Below are 14,523 nucleotides of genomic sequence, written 5' to 3' on the forward strand. Positions count from 1 at the left end.
TGCTATAGGGGGTCAGAAGAGCACATGGAACCCTTACAGTCAAGGGGTAGGGGGTTAACGTGGGTTGGCTACACCCTTAAGGAGTTGATGCTAGAGCTCAAGTTAGTACATCTCATCAGGGACTAATGCAGTCAGTGCTGTTAATCCCCTCATTCTGTAGCGTGGCCGTTCTCGTTTCAGTTAGGCTGACTTGTGTGGAGTTAGCTACAGTGAAGACATGGCATAGTTACTTATATGGTAGTATTAGAGTACGTCACAATTGTTAATGTATTCATTTGCACAGGGTATTGTAAATTATGAAACTGCTATTTTCCCTTTTTGTTTTTTTAAACAGTCTTTCTGTGTTTGCCAGCTAAGTGACTTGCTTACGGCAACCCAGAAAACTCCTGAAACACGTGATGGAACAGGGATTTGAACACGTCTTATAGTCCAAGGCTGGCTCCTCAGCCAGCACCCAACCATTTTCCCAAACATCACCATCTTCACATGCATGTTTACTGCACAGCAACCGAAACTATGGTGCAGTATGGGCATGTGTCTACACATGCACGCCCATACTGCACAGTAAATATGGCAACTTATGCCAACTTGAGCATATATTTGATTTGATATATTTGATACCTGCATACATTTGATACCTGCATTTGATGTGCAGGTATCAAATTCACACCCAATTAGTTACCGTGCAGTAATGCACAGTAACACTATGCGTGTGGACTGACTTGGGACTAAAATGAGTCCCAAGTCAGCCCACACGGTGTTAAAGTGCTTTAATGCCTGCATGTGTAGATGCCAGCCTATTCCCGCTTACTGCTTAGTAATTTATTGTGCATTAAATTTAAGCCAGCATTAGTGCATGTGTAGACACGCCCAGTTATAGGAAACTGTTAATTCCTAACTATTCATTTATTTTCCCCTCTTACTGCTATTTAACTCACTAATACAGGTATGTATGCCTGTTGAGCATTCTGTGAAGCAGACTAAGTGAAAGATGCTGTATATTATATCAAAGCACCTTTCTGCGATGTGAGCTTGGAAGCAATGTTGGGAGATTTGTGGGCATTTCATAAATACAATTGTGTTCTGTAGAAGTAAGGGCAACACTATTTCACTCCATACATAATCATGGGTTTTTTTAAAGTCTTACTGCTTTTTCCCCCTGGTGTATATATCAAGACAGCATGGTATTTCCTTGCTATCACATGCAGAATATTCATTTGTGAAATGCTGATACGGAAAGAACAAAACACGTGCACAAGAATTGTAAGAGATCAACAGCAAACAATTGAAAGAGTTAACAAAAAATGAGACGACAGGGGCTGAAAATAAAGGTAGGCTGTGAATCTGAGCAGGAAGGTGGAGTATTGAGGGAGGGAACATTAGGTTTCCTTTTAAAACTTTAAATATATTAATAATGGCTTCTAACAGAGATTAATCATGACTCAGAATGGAGAATGGGGTTGTAAATCTACAGCTAGGAGGGGAAGAGCAGGAAGAGAGAGATGGGATTTTTATTTTAAATAAAGACCTGTATGTTTTATGGCTCAGAAGCAAAGATTACATTGTTGGTGCAGAAGCCTCACAGAGCAGCATCTCTGCAATTGCAAGCATATTTCAAAGTAATGGCAAGTATCTCTAAGCACTCGCTAGGTTGAGCGCTTTGCATTTGGGGGGTGGTGAGTGACACTTTGTTCTCAGGTCTGATATGTCCTTCCAGTCTTCCACAGCAAATTTGAAGTGAACACAGTGCCGATGTGGCAGATTTTAAGTCTAGGGTGCACTATCACAGCATGAATGCACCCAGAACAGATGGTGCATAGGAGACCCAGCCATAGTGCCACCTTCGTGAAAACCGTGCATCAATTCCTCCCTGCCCGAGGCCAGCCACCTCGGTCTCCAACAGTCACAAAACCATGGGTGTCTTAAATGCTCTCTAAAGTCTGGCCGTCTTCTGCCCTGGACAGGCTCAAAATCCAGGAAGCAGGAAGGGGGAGCACAGGCCTGTGCTTGGAAACGTATTCTGTTAAAGCAGCCCTCCGCCACCCTGCTGCAGAAGCACCGCTGACCCCTGGATTAGAACACGCAGGGAACGTGATAAGTGTTGCATGCAAAACCTGCCTATCTACTAACACTAATTTGTTAGCTTATGCCAGCATTACCCCAAATTGCATGATGCCAGAGAGGGACAGTCGGCGGTGTGCAACCCAAACATCTGGGGAAAGCCAACTCCTGTTATTTCATATAGAAAGTATCCTGCCAATTTTCTCCAGTCCAAGTTTTCAGACTCATCACTTCAGTCATTCATATTACTAGTCAAGCATCCCCTGCCTCGCCCACCTTTGCTACTGTATCAAGCCTCATTAGACTTCCTTCATGGATTCTGAACACCGGTTCTGCTCCTTGAAACTGTGCGCCAACACCGAGAGAGAACACACCTTGCTCAATCTCCCCAAACCCACTTCAGTTAAAGAAAAATTTGTAGTAGATGACTTCCAGTGCCTCTAAGGTTCAGTCATGCACGTGTACCAGCGTCCTCCACTGGATGAACGAAGACTGCTCACGAGCCAGTTCATTAGATTATCATGCCGACGTCACCATGTTTACCCTTTTTTTCCAAAAGAGGAAATTCAACAATACTAATGAACCACGTATTTGGCACGGTATATATACAAAAAAAAAAACCAAACCAAAAAAACCCCCACTCCATAGAAAGTTAAGCATAAGATCTTATCCAGCACTGCCTAGTCTGTATTTATATTGTACCACTGGGAAAAAAAAGCAACATCTACAAATATTTTTTTCCCTGGAGTTTGAGACTCGCACAGACAGAAGTAGTAGTCCACACTTCAGAAATCAGTAATTTCACACCTGTCTCAGAAAGATAGCATTTCATTTGGCAGCTTGCTGTTAATATTGTCACCCACTAATTAATTCCACTGTGGAATTCTCAGCTGGTCTCTGGCTTCGTTCTCTTATTAACTCTTAATTATAGAGCAAGCAGAATCTAGTGATCACCAAGGGAAGGTCTCATGGGCATCAAGGAAGAGACTAGTGATAAATGCATTAGGCAAGGTAAGCTGTAAATAAATAGCGATGCACTTAGTGAATTATCTAGGCACTGAAAAAAAGAAAGGATTGTGGATTAGACTTACATGTCAGGGTATCAGGACCTTTGCAGTGAAGTGTCATGTTAGAACTCCACTTTCTTGACCTCCGTGTAGTGGACTGTTGTGGCAGGCCGTCTGGAGAACGCAAGATTGCCCTGTCAAAATCAGAGTAATAAAACAAGCACTTGCAGCAACCATTTTGGCATACATCTTTTTCTGGGCATCCCCAGTGGCATCATTAATTTTTTTAACCATTGGTCATCTTGTAATTCCCACTTCCCCTTGACACTCTTTATTGCAGTAAGTAACATTCGTGAAGTGTCAGTTATAAGACCTGGGAAAAAAGAAAGTTTACATTATCCCTTGCATGTTTTTAATTCTATTACCAAATATTCTTCTTGTTAAGAAAAAAAAAAAATCTCAATGAACAGGGAGCTACCATTCAAGCAACTCAGCCCTTCCAGTGAATATTTTCCATCTTTTTGAAGTGACATGTCCCAAGTTCCACCATTAGTACTAATGCATTTTGAAACAGCATATTGTAATGGGGAAAATACATGCATCCTTGGCCGTGATGTTAGAATATATCAAGGGGAATTTTGCTAATCCAAATAAAGCCGAGTTTTATGCTTCCAAAAGTGAGTAAAAAGCTGTTCTCTCCCCATTTTTCACACAGCATGTCATGGTAAAGTTGCAATGAAGTTTTAGAGGAAAAAAAGTGGTATTTTTAGAACATATGGCAGTTCATGATTATTACAAGTTACTGTAGCATAACTAAATTAAAATAACACTCCAATTAAAAAAAAATATGAACAAAGTATGTTTGTTTAAATTTGACAACTAGGCATATCACTTGCAATGGCTGCCTGAGCTATTATTAGTATAAATTAAGGAATGTCTTACGGCCTATAAACTTTGGGTAAAAGGGCTGGCAGAGGAGTGGGGTGGGGGAGGGAGAAGGGAACAGGATGTCTAGAGATGAAGCACATCGTTTCCTTGTGAGGCAGAGGTGGGAGGAATTACTCACACTTGTAAAGGACCTTTTTAAGACCGGTGTTGGGGAGAGAGGGGATTTTGAACTCACTCAAAGTTTGTGCAACAACAAGTTTGTGAACTGTCTGTATCAGAGCTCAGCTTCCTCAAGGAAGAAAGTTAAAACAGGTCCTCTTCTTGAGTTTCCACAGGGCCTGGGGTTTACAGTAGCTCTGTATAGTAGATTGTAATCTGAATTTAAGTCAATTTGACTCTCAGCGTCATGGAAGTAACCAGAGCCTTTTAAGCATAATGGAAATGTGTCCAGTGATATGTACTCGGGTGGACTACCGAGGTGCTTTGTAGCAAGGCATGAGGTTTATCACATTTGCAAATGTGGATTATCACTTATTTCAATATGCACAAAACAGGAAGGGTCTCAAGGTGTAAGAGTCGTCCTCCACAATAACTTTCCCAAGCTCAGTCCATAAAGCTGAAAATAGCTCTGATTGATACAAGTGGCCAATAAACTCCAAATCATGAAGGGACTGAAGCTGTGAGCTATAATCAGATGCACACAGGTAAGGCAGTCAACACAGGGAGAAATAACCAACCTCCCAATTGCCAACTTCTTTTAGTTCAGAAGAGAGGATTCTAGCTATCTGTGATATATTTCTAAATACGGAAATAGAAAAATACTTAGCAGATGTTCTTGTGTCTCAATTTATTTTTGTGCGCAAAAACATGTCTTACTCTAGCATAATTTGAGCTGAAATCATACATTGCTGCCCAACCAAAAAGCTTGCATTTGAAACACAAACCTTGAGGCAGTTATAGATCCCAACTGTTTGTCTAAAACCCTCAACTGGCATAATCTTAAGTAGGGTTCAGAAGCAACTATGAACCGAGGTAACAATACATTATCTGAAAATTCAGTATAATAAAAACTTTTTCCCCTTTATGGATTAGCCTAAAAGAAAGTTCAGTTTGTATGGTGAAGCAATCAAAATAGAGAAAGGTTTCGCACCTTATTTAAACTTCATATTATATATATAAAAATACAGTCCCTAGTGCTGGTTTGGAACTAGTAACTCGTAGCTAAAGTCAGGCATGATTAATTCCAGGTAGATTAAGTGAAGGAAAAAAAATACCCTCTTAGCCAATACTTAAACTAGTCATTTTGGCAGACTTGGGCTCTTATATATCAAGCATTACGTTTCAGTTACTGTATTGATTTTCCCCCCAGTTTGATCCTAGTGTATGTATACATGGTGCAAGAAGTTTAATTGCCTGCATATCTGTTTTGAGGCTTTTTTATTTCCTCCTTTCTCCCTCCAGACACTTAAATTTGTACCCTTTTTCATCCATTTTTAGTTCCTTCCTTCTGGGGATTGGTCAACTCAGCTTGGAACCTTTGCTCGGTTGGGAAAAGACAGTCACCTGTCAATATAGAAACCAGCCATATGATCTTTGATCCCTTCCTCACTCCACTTCGCATAAACACAGGAGGCAGAAAGGTAAGTGCCCCAGCATGTGTTGATATAATAATGAGGACTTAATAGATCAATAACAATTTGCTACTTTTTATATTTATGAAGCACATTTTAATGTCAATGAGCTCTAAAGCCTAAGAAATACCAGATTGTCAGAGCTGCACATCTCCACGGCATGGATCAAAATTAAACGTGCTTTGGGATAACAAAAATTTGATAGTATTGCCATATAGCAGCGTCACTTAAAATGCATCTGCTCATGTTATGGATTCAGAAATGGTCTAGCAGAACCTGGGTAATTCATTCATAGGGTTAGTTTTCTTAGGCCCTGCAGACCGACTGAGACTATACGCAGCAAACAGCTGCACAGGACTGGTGACGTGCTGGAGCTGAATAGAAGAGCAGCATCCTTGGAAGCAGAAGCTACATTTAAAAATCTGCACAACTCATCCTTGACTCTGCTGCAAATTAAGCAGGTTGCAAACATTTAGACTGTACTGTTTTCACCATCCAGAATGGGGGTGATTTTAAAGCAGCTGGGTTGCAGATATCAGACGTATCAGCCTTAGGTGGCCCAATTCTTCCCTTGCACTGGTCTCAATCATGCAATTAGTGTAATGATAGTATTTGAACATATGGGACGACAAGAATCTGATTCAAAATGTTACGAAGTGAAGTGGAGACATCTATGCATTTTAAACTAGAAGCTGGGGAGGGAGCTAGGCAGGCTCATTAAAACATATGACTAACATTTTGGTTCAACTGCACTAAAGGTTAGTTTTCATGCCTACGCTACACTGGGGTTAACTGGCCCTATTGCACTAACTAGAAAGCAAACAAAAAGGAGAAAAAAAAAAGCATAGAAGAAAAAAACCCAGCAAGTAAAAGTTTTTGAATATACCAGATGAACTGCGAATGATACTTGGCTTACTCACAGAGTTCAATGAGACTTCCATCAAGTTAATTGAGGGCCATGTCACACATTATACTTAGCATGTAGTAAATGCACTTAAAAGGTTAGTATCTGCATGTTCATGAAGGAAAACATGTGCCAGAAGTATGTGTGTATTGTAGCAAACTTTAAAACATTTTTGGCCAAGGAGCATCTCCATAACATTGAACCAACATTGACCTGCATTGCAGAGATACTATGAGCAACTAGCGACAATATGAGCCGTTCACATAGCCTTCATAGTAAGCATTACCATGTGACTGCTCAGAACATCTAACTTGCTAAATCTGTGAAACGTTATGTGATATTCACATACTAAATGTCCCGCGTGACAAGGCCCTAAGTAAGGCCCTTGTTTCATTTGCAGCGGAGTTGCCAAAAGGACTGGGATTTTTAATTTAAGCCTCCAACTTCTGTTAACTTGTAATATGCTTCTAAAAACAAAACAAACAGCTTGATGGAGTTCTCAAATTGCCCTATAAAACAATTTAGCAAATGCATCTTATTACAATGAAGTCTAAGAAAGGAGAGCTTTTTAAACTTGGTTTTCAATGATGAAGTCCTCAGCTGGCGTAATTATGGAAGGCTTACTAGTTCTCCAGCTAGAGGATTACAATTCAGTTTGTTCCATTTTGTTCTTTATTAGAGCCTTGTTTCACTGTATTTTTTTTTATTTTTTTTTACTTGACAAGTGTTGGATGCCATAAAGATCAAGACCATGAGAAACTGTTTATTCACCAGTTGTTCACCTGCTCCAAATTTAAGAGGCTTTAACATCGTTACTAGAAGATATGATTAAAGTTATTAATCCATTCCCTTTCCTCATTTAAAAATATAACCAAGTTAGAGGAAAAGCAGTTTGGGCAGAGGTCTTTGGGAATAAGCACGAGATATGCCCAAGTTGTGTGGATCCCAATACTGGATCCATGTTTTATTTTTCTGTAGGCAAGCTTGAGGCACTATTTTTCCTTTGACTTCTAGGTTACTCCCTGGACACTGTTCTCCCCTTTTTGGAAAAGGGAGTCCAGCTGCCCAAGCCCCAATTTTTTCTCCTAGTAGCTTAAGCACACCTTCTCCGGAGCTCCAGCACTCCGGGTACTCTGGGTTACTGCTGTAAAGACCCATGATAGCTGAAGCCAAATTGAACTCAGACTTCATAGATTAAGTTTTAAAACATTCATTCTTTACTTTCAGCAGCACAAGAGAGACACAAAACCATGCAGAACAATAAACTCTGGGGAACTATTACCTGCCTCAGCACTCTTGAATGCTCATTAACATTTGGTCAGCATCTTATAAGAAGCCTACAGCCCTGCTTCCTCTTAACACAACATTGCTTTCTACTTAGTGAGAGAGTCTTCCTTTTATACACTCCCCCTCCCGCCTTCCCCCCCCATGACCTATTTCCTTAGCCTTGAATTCCTATCAGGTGATCAGTTGCTTAGTTACCAACTCATTTGGCAGGGAGGGTTTGCCTTATTAGCCTGTTTTTTGGCCAAGGATTTTTTTTTCATTTGAATGAAAGGGTTGAGAACCTTCCATTGCTAATCCTCCTGCAAGTTCAAGAGCTTTGCCTGAGGTGTCCCATGTTTCACACTAATAGGGGAGCTACAAAGCTAAATTGCAAGCAAGGAATGGTCTTATAAACAAAATGAGACTCAGCAAACACAACCGAGGCTGTAGTTTGATATAGGTGTGAAGATATATTCTAGGCATACGCTAACCCATGACAACACCCTTCAATTTATTGTCCCCGTGCTGTTTGTGCTTTGTGAGTAAGATCTTCAGAGGTCCACATCCCATTTTCACAAACAGTTGAGGCCCAGAGGGTACAATGTGTAATGCAACTTGATGTAGCGCTAGCTTAAGTACTGGCAGCAAGATATAGCATGGCTCTCTGTCCAGGCTACTTAGCCCTGCTGACTTTTCCTCTTAACAAGCAATTAAAGCCTTTACAAAATGGGGTCTAAGCCTTAAATGCACAGAATGAGTTCATGTAAATTACTAAATAAACAACTATGCACCGTATTAAGGAAACATTATGTTCTGTCTGTAGATATTTAAATATTTTTAGTTAGCAATAAAAAGATCTTTTCGGCGTACATTCTCAGGGAAACTGTTGCCTAAAAGGGCCAATAAATGTGTCCCATTTTTTTTGTAATGAAATTGCCTTTGGAAGTTTCTTTTCAAATTTCCTCTGCAGTTTTTGAAACAGACGTTACAGCATTGGCCTAATGCACGAAACAGACGTTACAGCATTGGGCTAATGCACGGAAACCTGACGTAATTGACCAGAAATTATTTATGGCCGCAATTTAAAACAAGGCTCAAGCATGTCTGTAAGTGGTCTGCTGAGTTGGATCCCATAAGTAGAATTGTAACAGCGGTATTTGCGATGTACAATGAGAGTGCTCAGTTTTCAGTGAGAAACGCAAAAAGTTCACCCGAATAAAGAATGAAAAGCAAATTAGATCATTTGTAATAATCTAGTGTGACGTTAGTCACAGAGGATAGGCTCTTCTCATACATGATTTTAAAGCTCATTGGAGCCCTTTAATTGTAAGGTGAGGTGATGAATTATCTCATTCTTTCCAGCTATCTTTGTTAAAAGTATAATGATATATATACATAATTAAAAAAAAGAACCTGAAAATGGGAACACAAACTGGTTAAAATTAATAGACAAAGACTGAGCCATATTCAACTCATTTCTTAAAATTTGATTTTATCAAAAAGTGCTATTCAAACAGACACTGTTATTTGAATGGACATAGTTGTATGATTACTCTGAATGAATTATTGCTTCTAAGAAATGTACTTAGGATAGGAATTCAGGAAAAATTCAGGAAATGACTAAAGGTTATCACCTTTTTTTTTTAAATGTGATTACAGTTTTTCTCAACCCTAAGATTAATTTTGAAATAAAGTGTCTTGATCTGCTGGAACGTATTGGCAATCCCAGATGTAATATATTCTTTCTTAACACTTCATCTGTTAATATGAGGATGCACAAAGTGGTATTTTTAATATCTCATGGCTTACATTTATGTAGCAATTCTCTTATTTTATTCAGTCCTTTAGTAACACAGGATAATATGAAAGTACAGGTGATAGGAGGTACAGTATTTAACCAAGATCACAGAGGCTAAAGACTCCTTAACAAACATGTAAGACATTCTAGAGTGTTTCTTATCATGTACCATTTCCACATGGGTCTCTACTCCTTCCACAGAGTTTCTGATTGTTTATATGCTCGAATTCAGAATTTATTTCAGCATTTACATCTTGGAATTTTCTACAAGGTAGGAACTCTTTTTTTGCTATTTGACTACTAGTAAAACAACACTTTGAGGGCATGCCATAGGAGATGAATTATATCAGCGAACTAAAGCCTCCTTATCTCACTTGTACAAGCTATGGATGTTAAACTAATTGATGCTCTTCCCATGTTATTGTGAGCAGGATTTGGCTTCTGTGTGCATTAAATTTGGCTTGTGCATACATTAAATGAAGGCAGAGTCCTATTTCACTTTATGGATCTTAATGGCAAGGTTATCAACTGCAGTTTTTGGCACTCATGCACTATTTTGGTTTCTAATTTCACTCTGCACACATCTAAAATGAAGAATATTTTAATCCTAATAACTGAGTTGCTAGAGTACTTACCCAGAGAGAAGCAAATCCAGCTTTTAAGCCTCTCTCACATACAGGAGATTTGAACTTGCAGTTCCTGTTGCTAGACAAAGTGTTGCATCCACAAGGCCACAGGTTAGATACAATCCAGACTCTTCTTGGGGTCATTCATTGCACCTTCCATTTAATAGTTATTATATAAAACGGATGATAGCAGTGAGGTTGTTTCTGGCCCCTTGGGAGTAAAAGTTCAATCTGGAACCCAGGGCAATAGCATCTCACTGAACCACAGCCCCCCTATCTTATTTACTTTCTCCTGGGCCTCCAGGGTAGAAAGGGGGACCTGCTTAATGTCTAACCTAATGGTTCCCAATCTTTATAGACATAAGGCATCCTCAAAAAATGCCAGCCCTTACCTTTCACTTGTTTTTTGACCGTGGAAAAATAACAGAGCAATTCTTCTGTTGCAAAGAACTCAAAAAGACCACAACAGGTCAGAATGCCTTTGGCACTATGGATTTCTATTTGAAATCATGAGAATCATGTGCAGATGTTTGCATACCTAACCGTACTACTATTGCTTGCTATCTCTTAGAAGGATCTCAGGCACCCCAGGGTGCCTTGGCACCCTAGTTAAGAATCATGGGCCTAACCTGTGGCCTGGTATTTAGAGGATGCAGATTTATACTCCATCCTGGGTAGGGGGGGAGGCTTTAAAACCTAAGTCTCCTGCTCCCTGAGCAGATGACCTAATCACTAGGCCGATATAGAGGGACCTCTTTTTCCCTCCCACTAGTCATGTTTTGTCTGGCTAATGTTTGGAAACTTACCCAGCAAACCTGGGAAAGCATATGGCACCAGGTACCTGCCTAACCAAAGTATAGTTCTGTGAGTACCCTGAGTGAGCACATGGACAATATTGTGTCCAAACTATGCAAGTGCCACACCTGAAGTGATGAAGTGGTTACGTTCCATTCATTAGGGTTGTGCGAAGCTTTGATCACTGATTCAATTCGGAGGAGATTCGGCCCAATTCAGCAACCTACTCTCCAAATCCAAATTGAATCAGGAGACCCATTAATCTCTCCAAATTGAATCAGAAGCCTCCAATTTGATTCGGAGAGATTCAACAATTCAACCATAGACACAGCTTCATAGGTTGGGTTTTTTTAAGTATCTCAAGGTACCAGGCGTGGCTTGTGAACACTGAGATGGTTGGGCGGATGGAGCGTCCCACAGGAGTGCAGGGGGGAGCGTGGTGGATCCCCTCAGCTCGGTGACTGGTTCCTCCTAGGTCTGGGGGGGCACCTGGGGTCCCCCCACAGCCAATTGCTGAGCTGGGGGGGGGTGCAGGATGGAGTCCCCCGTGTGCTCGGTGGCAGACCCAAAAGTAGACCACAAGTACTTCCGATCCACTTCCGGGGCCTCCACCGAGCATGCGGGGGACACTCCCGTGGGACACTCCATCTGCCTCAGCATCGCAGCGTTCACAAGCCACACCTGGTACCTTGAGGTGCGTAGAAAAAACATATAAAGCTATGTTTGTGGCCAAATCGCTGACTCTCTGAATCAGAATCAAATCTTCAGATTCGGCTGAATCACATCGGGACAAGTGATCCGAATCAGCGAATCAAATCACTGTCCCCCAAATTGAGCCGATTCTGAATCTGAACTGAATACTGCCTGCTTCTCACACCCCTACCATTCATATGTGTAAAGTGAAATAGTATTTACATCTAAGATTATAGTGATTATAGTGAAATAAAATTCTTAGGGCCCAGTTGTGATCTGGTGCTCCAAGTGTGTGCAGTGAAGAAAGGCTCAAGAGAATCTCTCCATTATGAAGTAGGTAGATGGGTCCCTTTATACATCCCAAATCAGTGTGAATGGAACAGGAAGGCAGCAGGCCACGGACTCCTCCCAAAGAACTGGCCAACCAAGCAGGGTCCATGTGTAGGGAAGGCAAGTGTGCTTTAGTCACAGAACAAACATGGCAGTCATTCTGTTCTCCCTCCACATTACTCAGTTTATTGTCATGTGATTAAGTATTAAGAAACAAATTAAGTATACAAGATAATGTACATGGTCTGTAATTCAGTCTGTTGGTACCAGATGTAGAAATTCTGCGCAATTACACATTTTGAGAAGCTGATAACATTCAAGAACATGCCCCAGGAATTGCAGCATTTTCTTTGCCTAGCTGTGACTTTGCAGCTCTACAGTTGATATCTTGGGAAGTAAACTCAAGACTTTGTATTTGAGATTTAATTCTTTAAATCTCTTTAAGGTGGTTGTCGAGTTGTATTGCTGTAACTCTACCTACAACGGGATTTGATCCTTGTCAGAGGCTTCTCAAATTCAAGCTGGAAACACTCACTTGAAATTTAATTCCGGATGAGTGAGATGAGAGCGAAAGCAAAAAAACATTTTCTGATACTAGTTCTGTGACACTTCCCAAATGTGAAACCGGAGTTATTTTATTGCATTTATTTTTCTCATGTATGGTTACGAGTAGCTTAAGTTACAGTTTCTAAAATTGCATGATGGTTGTTCTTGACCATTGGCATTGATATGTTTTGCATCCTTCGTTGCTGCTTTGTAGCAATCCAGATGGACCTAACTATTGAAAAATTAGAGAAAAAACCCCCACACCTTTAGGTTTCAGATTTTAAGCTTGAGAAAGTTTCCAGGCATTTTCCTGAACATCTCTGCACTTTGTTCACTGAATTTATTACACTTGTCATTGCTCTAATGTGGGTGATGGATGTTGCATCTTTCCAGGTGTGTGTTCTAACAGATACTTTTTCATATTCTTTGTTGTTAAGTCTTGTTGGTCCTTTTTCATTGAGGATGTGTTTTGGCAAGTACTGTATTTTTATTGTTTTGTTTTGTGGGGATATTTTTAATGTGTTGAAAACAGACATATTTGTCATGCGGCTGAAGCACTTTGGTTTTCAGGACAGTGAACGAATTGGTACAGCAGCCAGGGAACTGCTTAGACAAGACTTAACTGCGATTATTATGTAATACAGTAAAGGATTTAATGTAATTGATACTAAGAAAGTTATGTGCAAATAACAAGAGTATAAAAGAGATTTCATGTCATTTGAGTTCTTATAAAGAAGCACCAGTTGAGGTACACAGCACTGAGTTGGAATCTGCTGGTTGTGCATTCAAGTGAAAAATTTCATTAAATGCTAATAAATCTTTTTTATTAAAAAAAAAAAAGAAAGAAAAAGATTTGAGGCCCCAAATGAATGCAAATTGAGTAGGGGAAGCTCCCATTTAAATTCTTGATCCGTGGAGCTGGAAAGTAGAATCTTGTACTCAAGTCTCTGCAGATAAGCAAACCAAGCAAGTTGAAGTCATGAAGTAAGGAAAGTGAAGTAACCAAACTGAAATCTTGTGTTTTGATTTTTAAAATAATATTTTAATGACTTTTTAAAAATGCATTATGACTCTTTGAGGCCTAACCCATTCACAGAAGGACAACACTGCACAGGGGGGAATTTCTATAGAACTGACAACGGAAGAAAGGTGACTATATGGAAAGGGCTGCTTCTCAGTGTTGAAGTTCATCAGTATGCCATTTTATAATGTACATCATTTCAGCTGGGCAGGGCCTATTTCCACGGTGTACATCTGTAGATATTAACAAAAGCTGCAGTTGTTTGCCACCTTCTACGATCATGTCCTTCATGCCAGTATTGAATTAAAAAACAAAGGCCCTGATGTGGTGTCACTGAAATAGTCAGGAGTTTGCCATGGTCTCTGGTGGGAGCAGAATGCAGCCCCAGTTTTGCAGAGTTCCAGTAACACAGCTGAGCAATATGCTTCTGTCACATTCCTGTTTTCTTACCTCTCTTGCTCTTTACTGGAGATCTATTTTATTGTCTAAGCCGTCAAAACTATGTGTCTGTGATGTTCCAGTTCTGCAGTATAAAGCCAAAATACCATTATGCTATGTTGTACAGGATACTAGGGTTCTGGGTATGACCATAAACTGCGTTGGACTGGAGGGTAGGGTGGCAATGTGGTGGGGCTACTCGTGGCGGGGTAGCACCTATACCAGGGGTGGGCAAAATGCGGCCCGTGGGCCAGATGCAGCCTGCCAGGCCATTCTATCTGGCCTGCAGGGCCCCTAAAAAATTTAGAAAATTAATATTTATCTGCCCCTGGCTGCCTGTCGTGCAGCCCTTGATGGCTTGCCAAAACTCAGTAAGTGGCCCTCTACCCAAAAGAATTGCCTGCCCTTGACCTATACAATACCACAATGTTGCAGCCTCCAGAGCATGCAACTACAGGACACCTCAGAATGCCAGCCCCCACTGCCTTGCGGGTACACCTCGATTGGAGAAAAGCTAAG

The 14,523-nt window shown here is 40.5% G+C and overlaps 1 protein-coding gene across 3 annotated transcripts in view; it reads left to right on the top strand.

Annotated features, from left to right (window-relative positions):
• Window positions 1–14,523, top strand: part of CA10 (carbonic anhydrase 10) — a 352,521-nt gene that overhangs the window by 119,495 nt on the left and 218,503 nt on the right. For all 3 annotated transcript variants that reach the window (XM_059732087.1, XM_014601951.3, XM_059732088.1), the window contains one exon: window positions 5,454–5,596. In XM_059732087.1, coding sequence (XP_059588070.1) covers window positions 5,454–5,596 — 143 coding nt within the window. The remainder of the gene's footprint in view (window positions 1–5,453; window positions 5,597–14,523) is intronic.

This window comes from Alligator mississippiensis, chromosome 8 (genome assembly GCF_030867095.1).
Source record: "Alligator mississippiensis isolate rAllMis1 chromosome 8, rAllMis1, whole genome shotgun sequence".
In the NCBI taxonomy this organism is placed as follows: domain Eukaryota; kingdom Metazoa; phylum Chordata; order Crocodylia; family Alligatoridae; genus Alligator; species Alligator mississippiensis.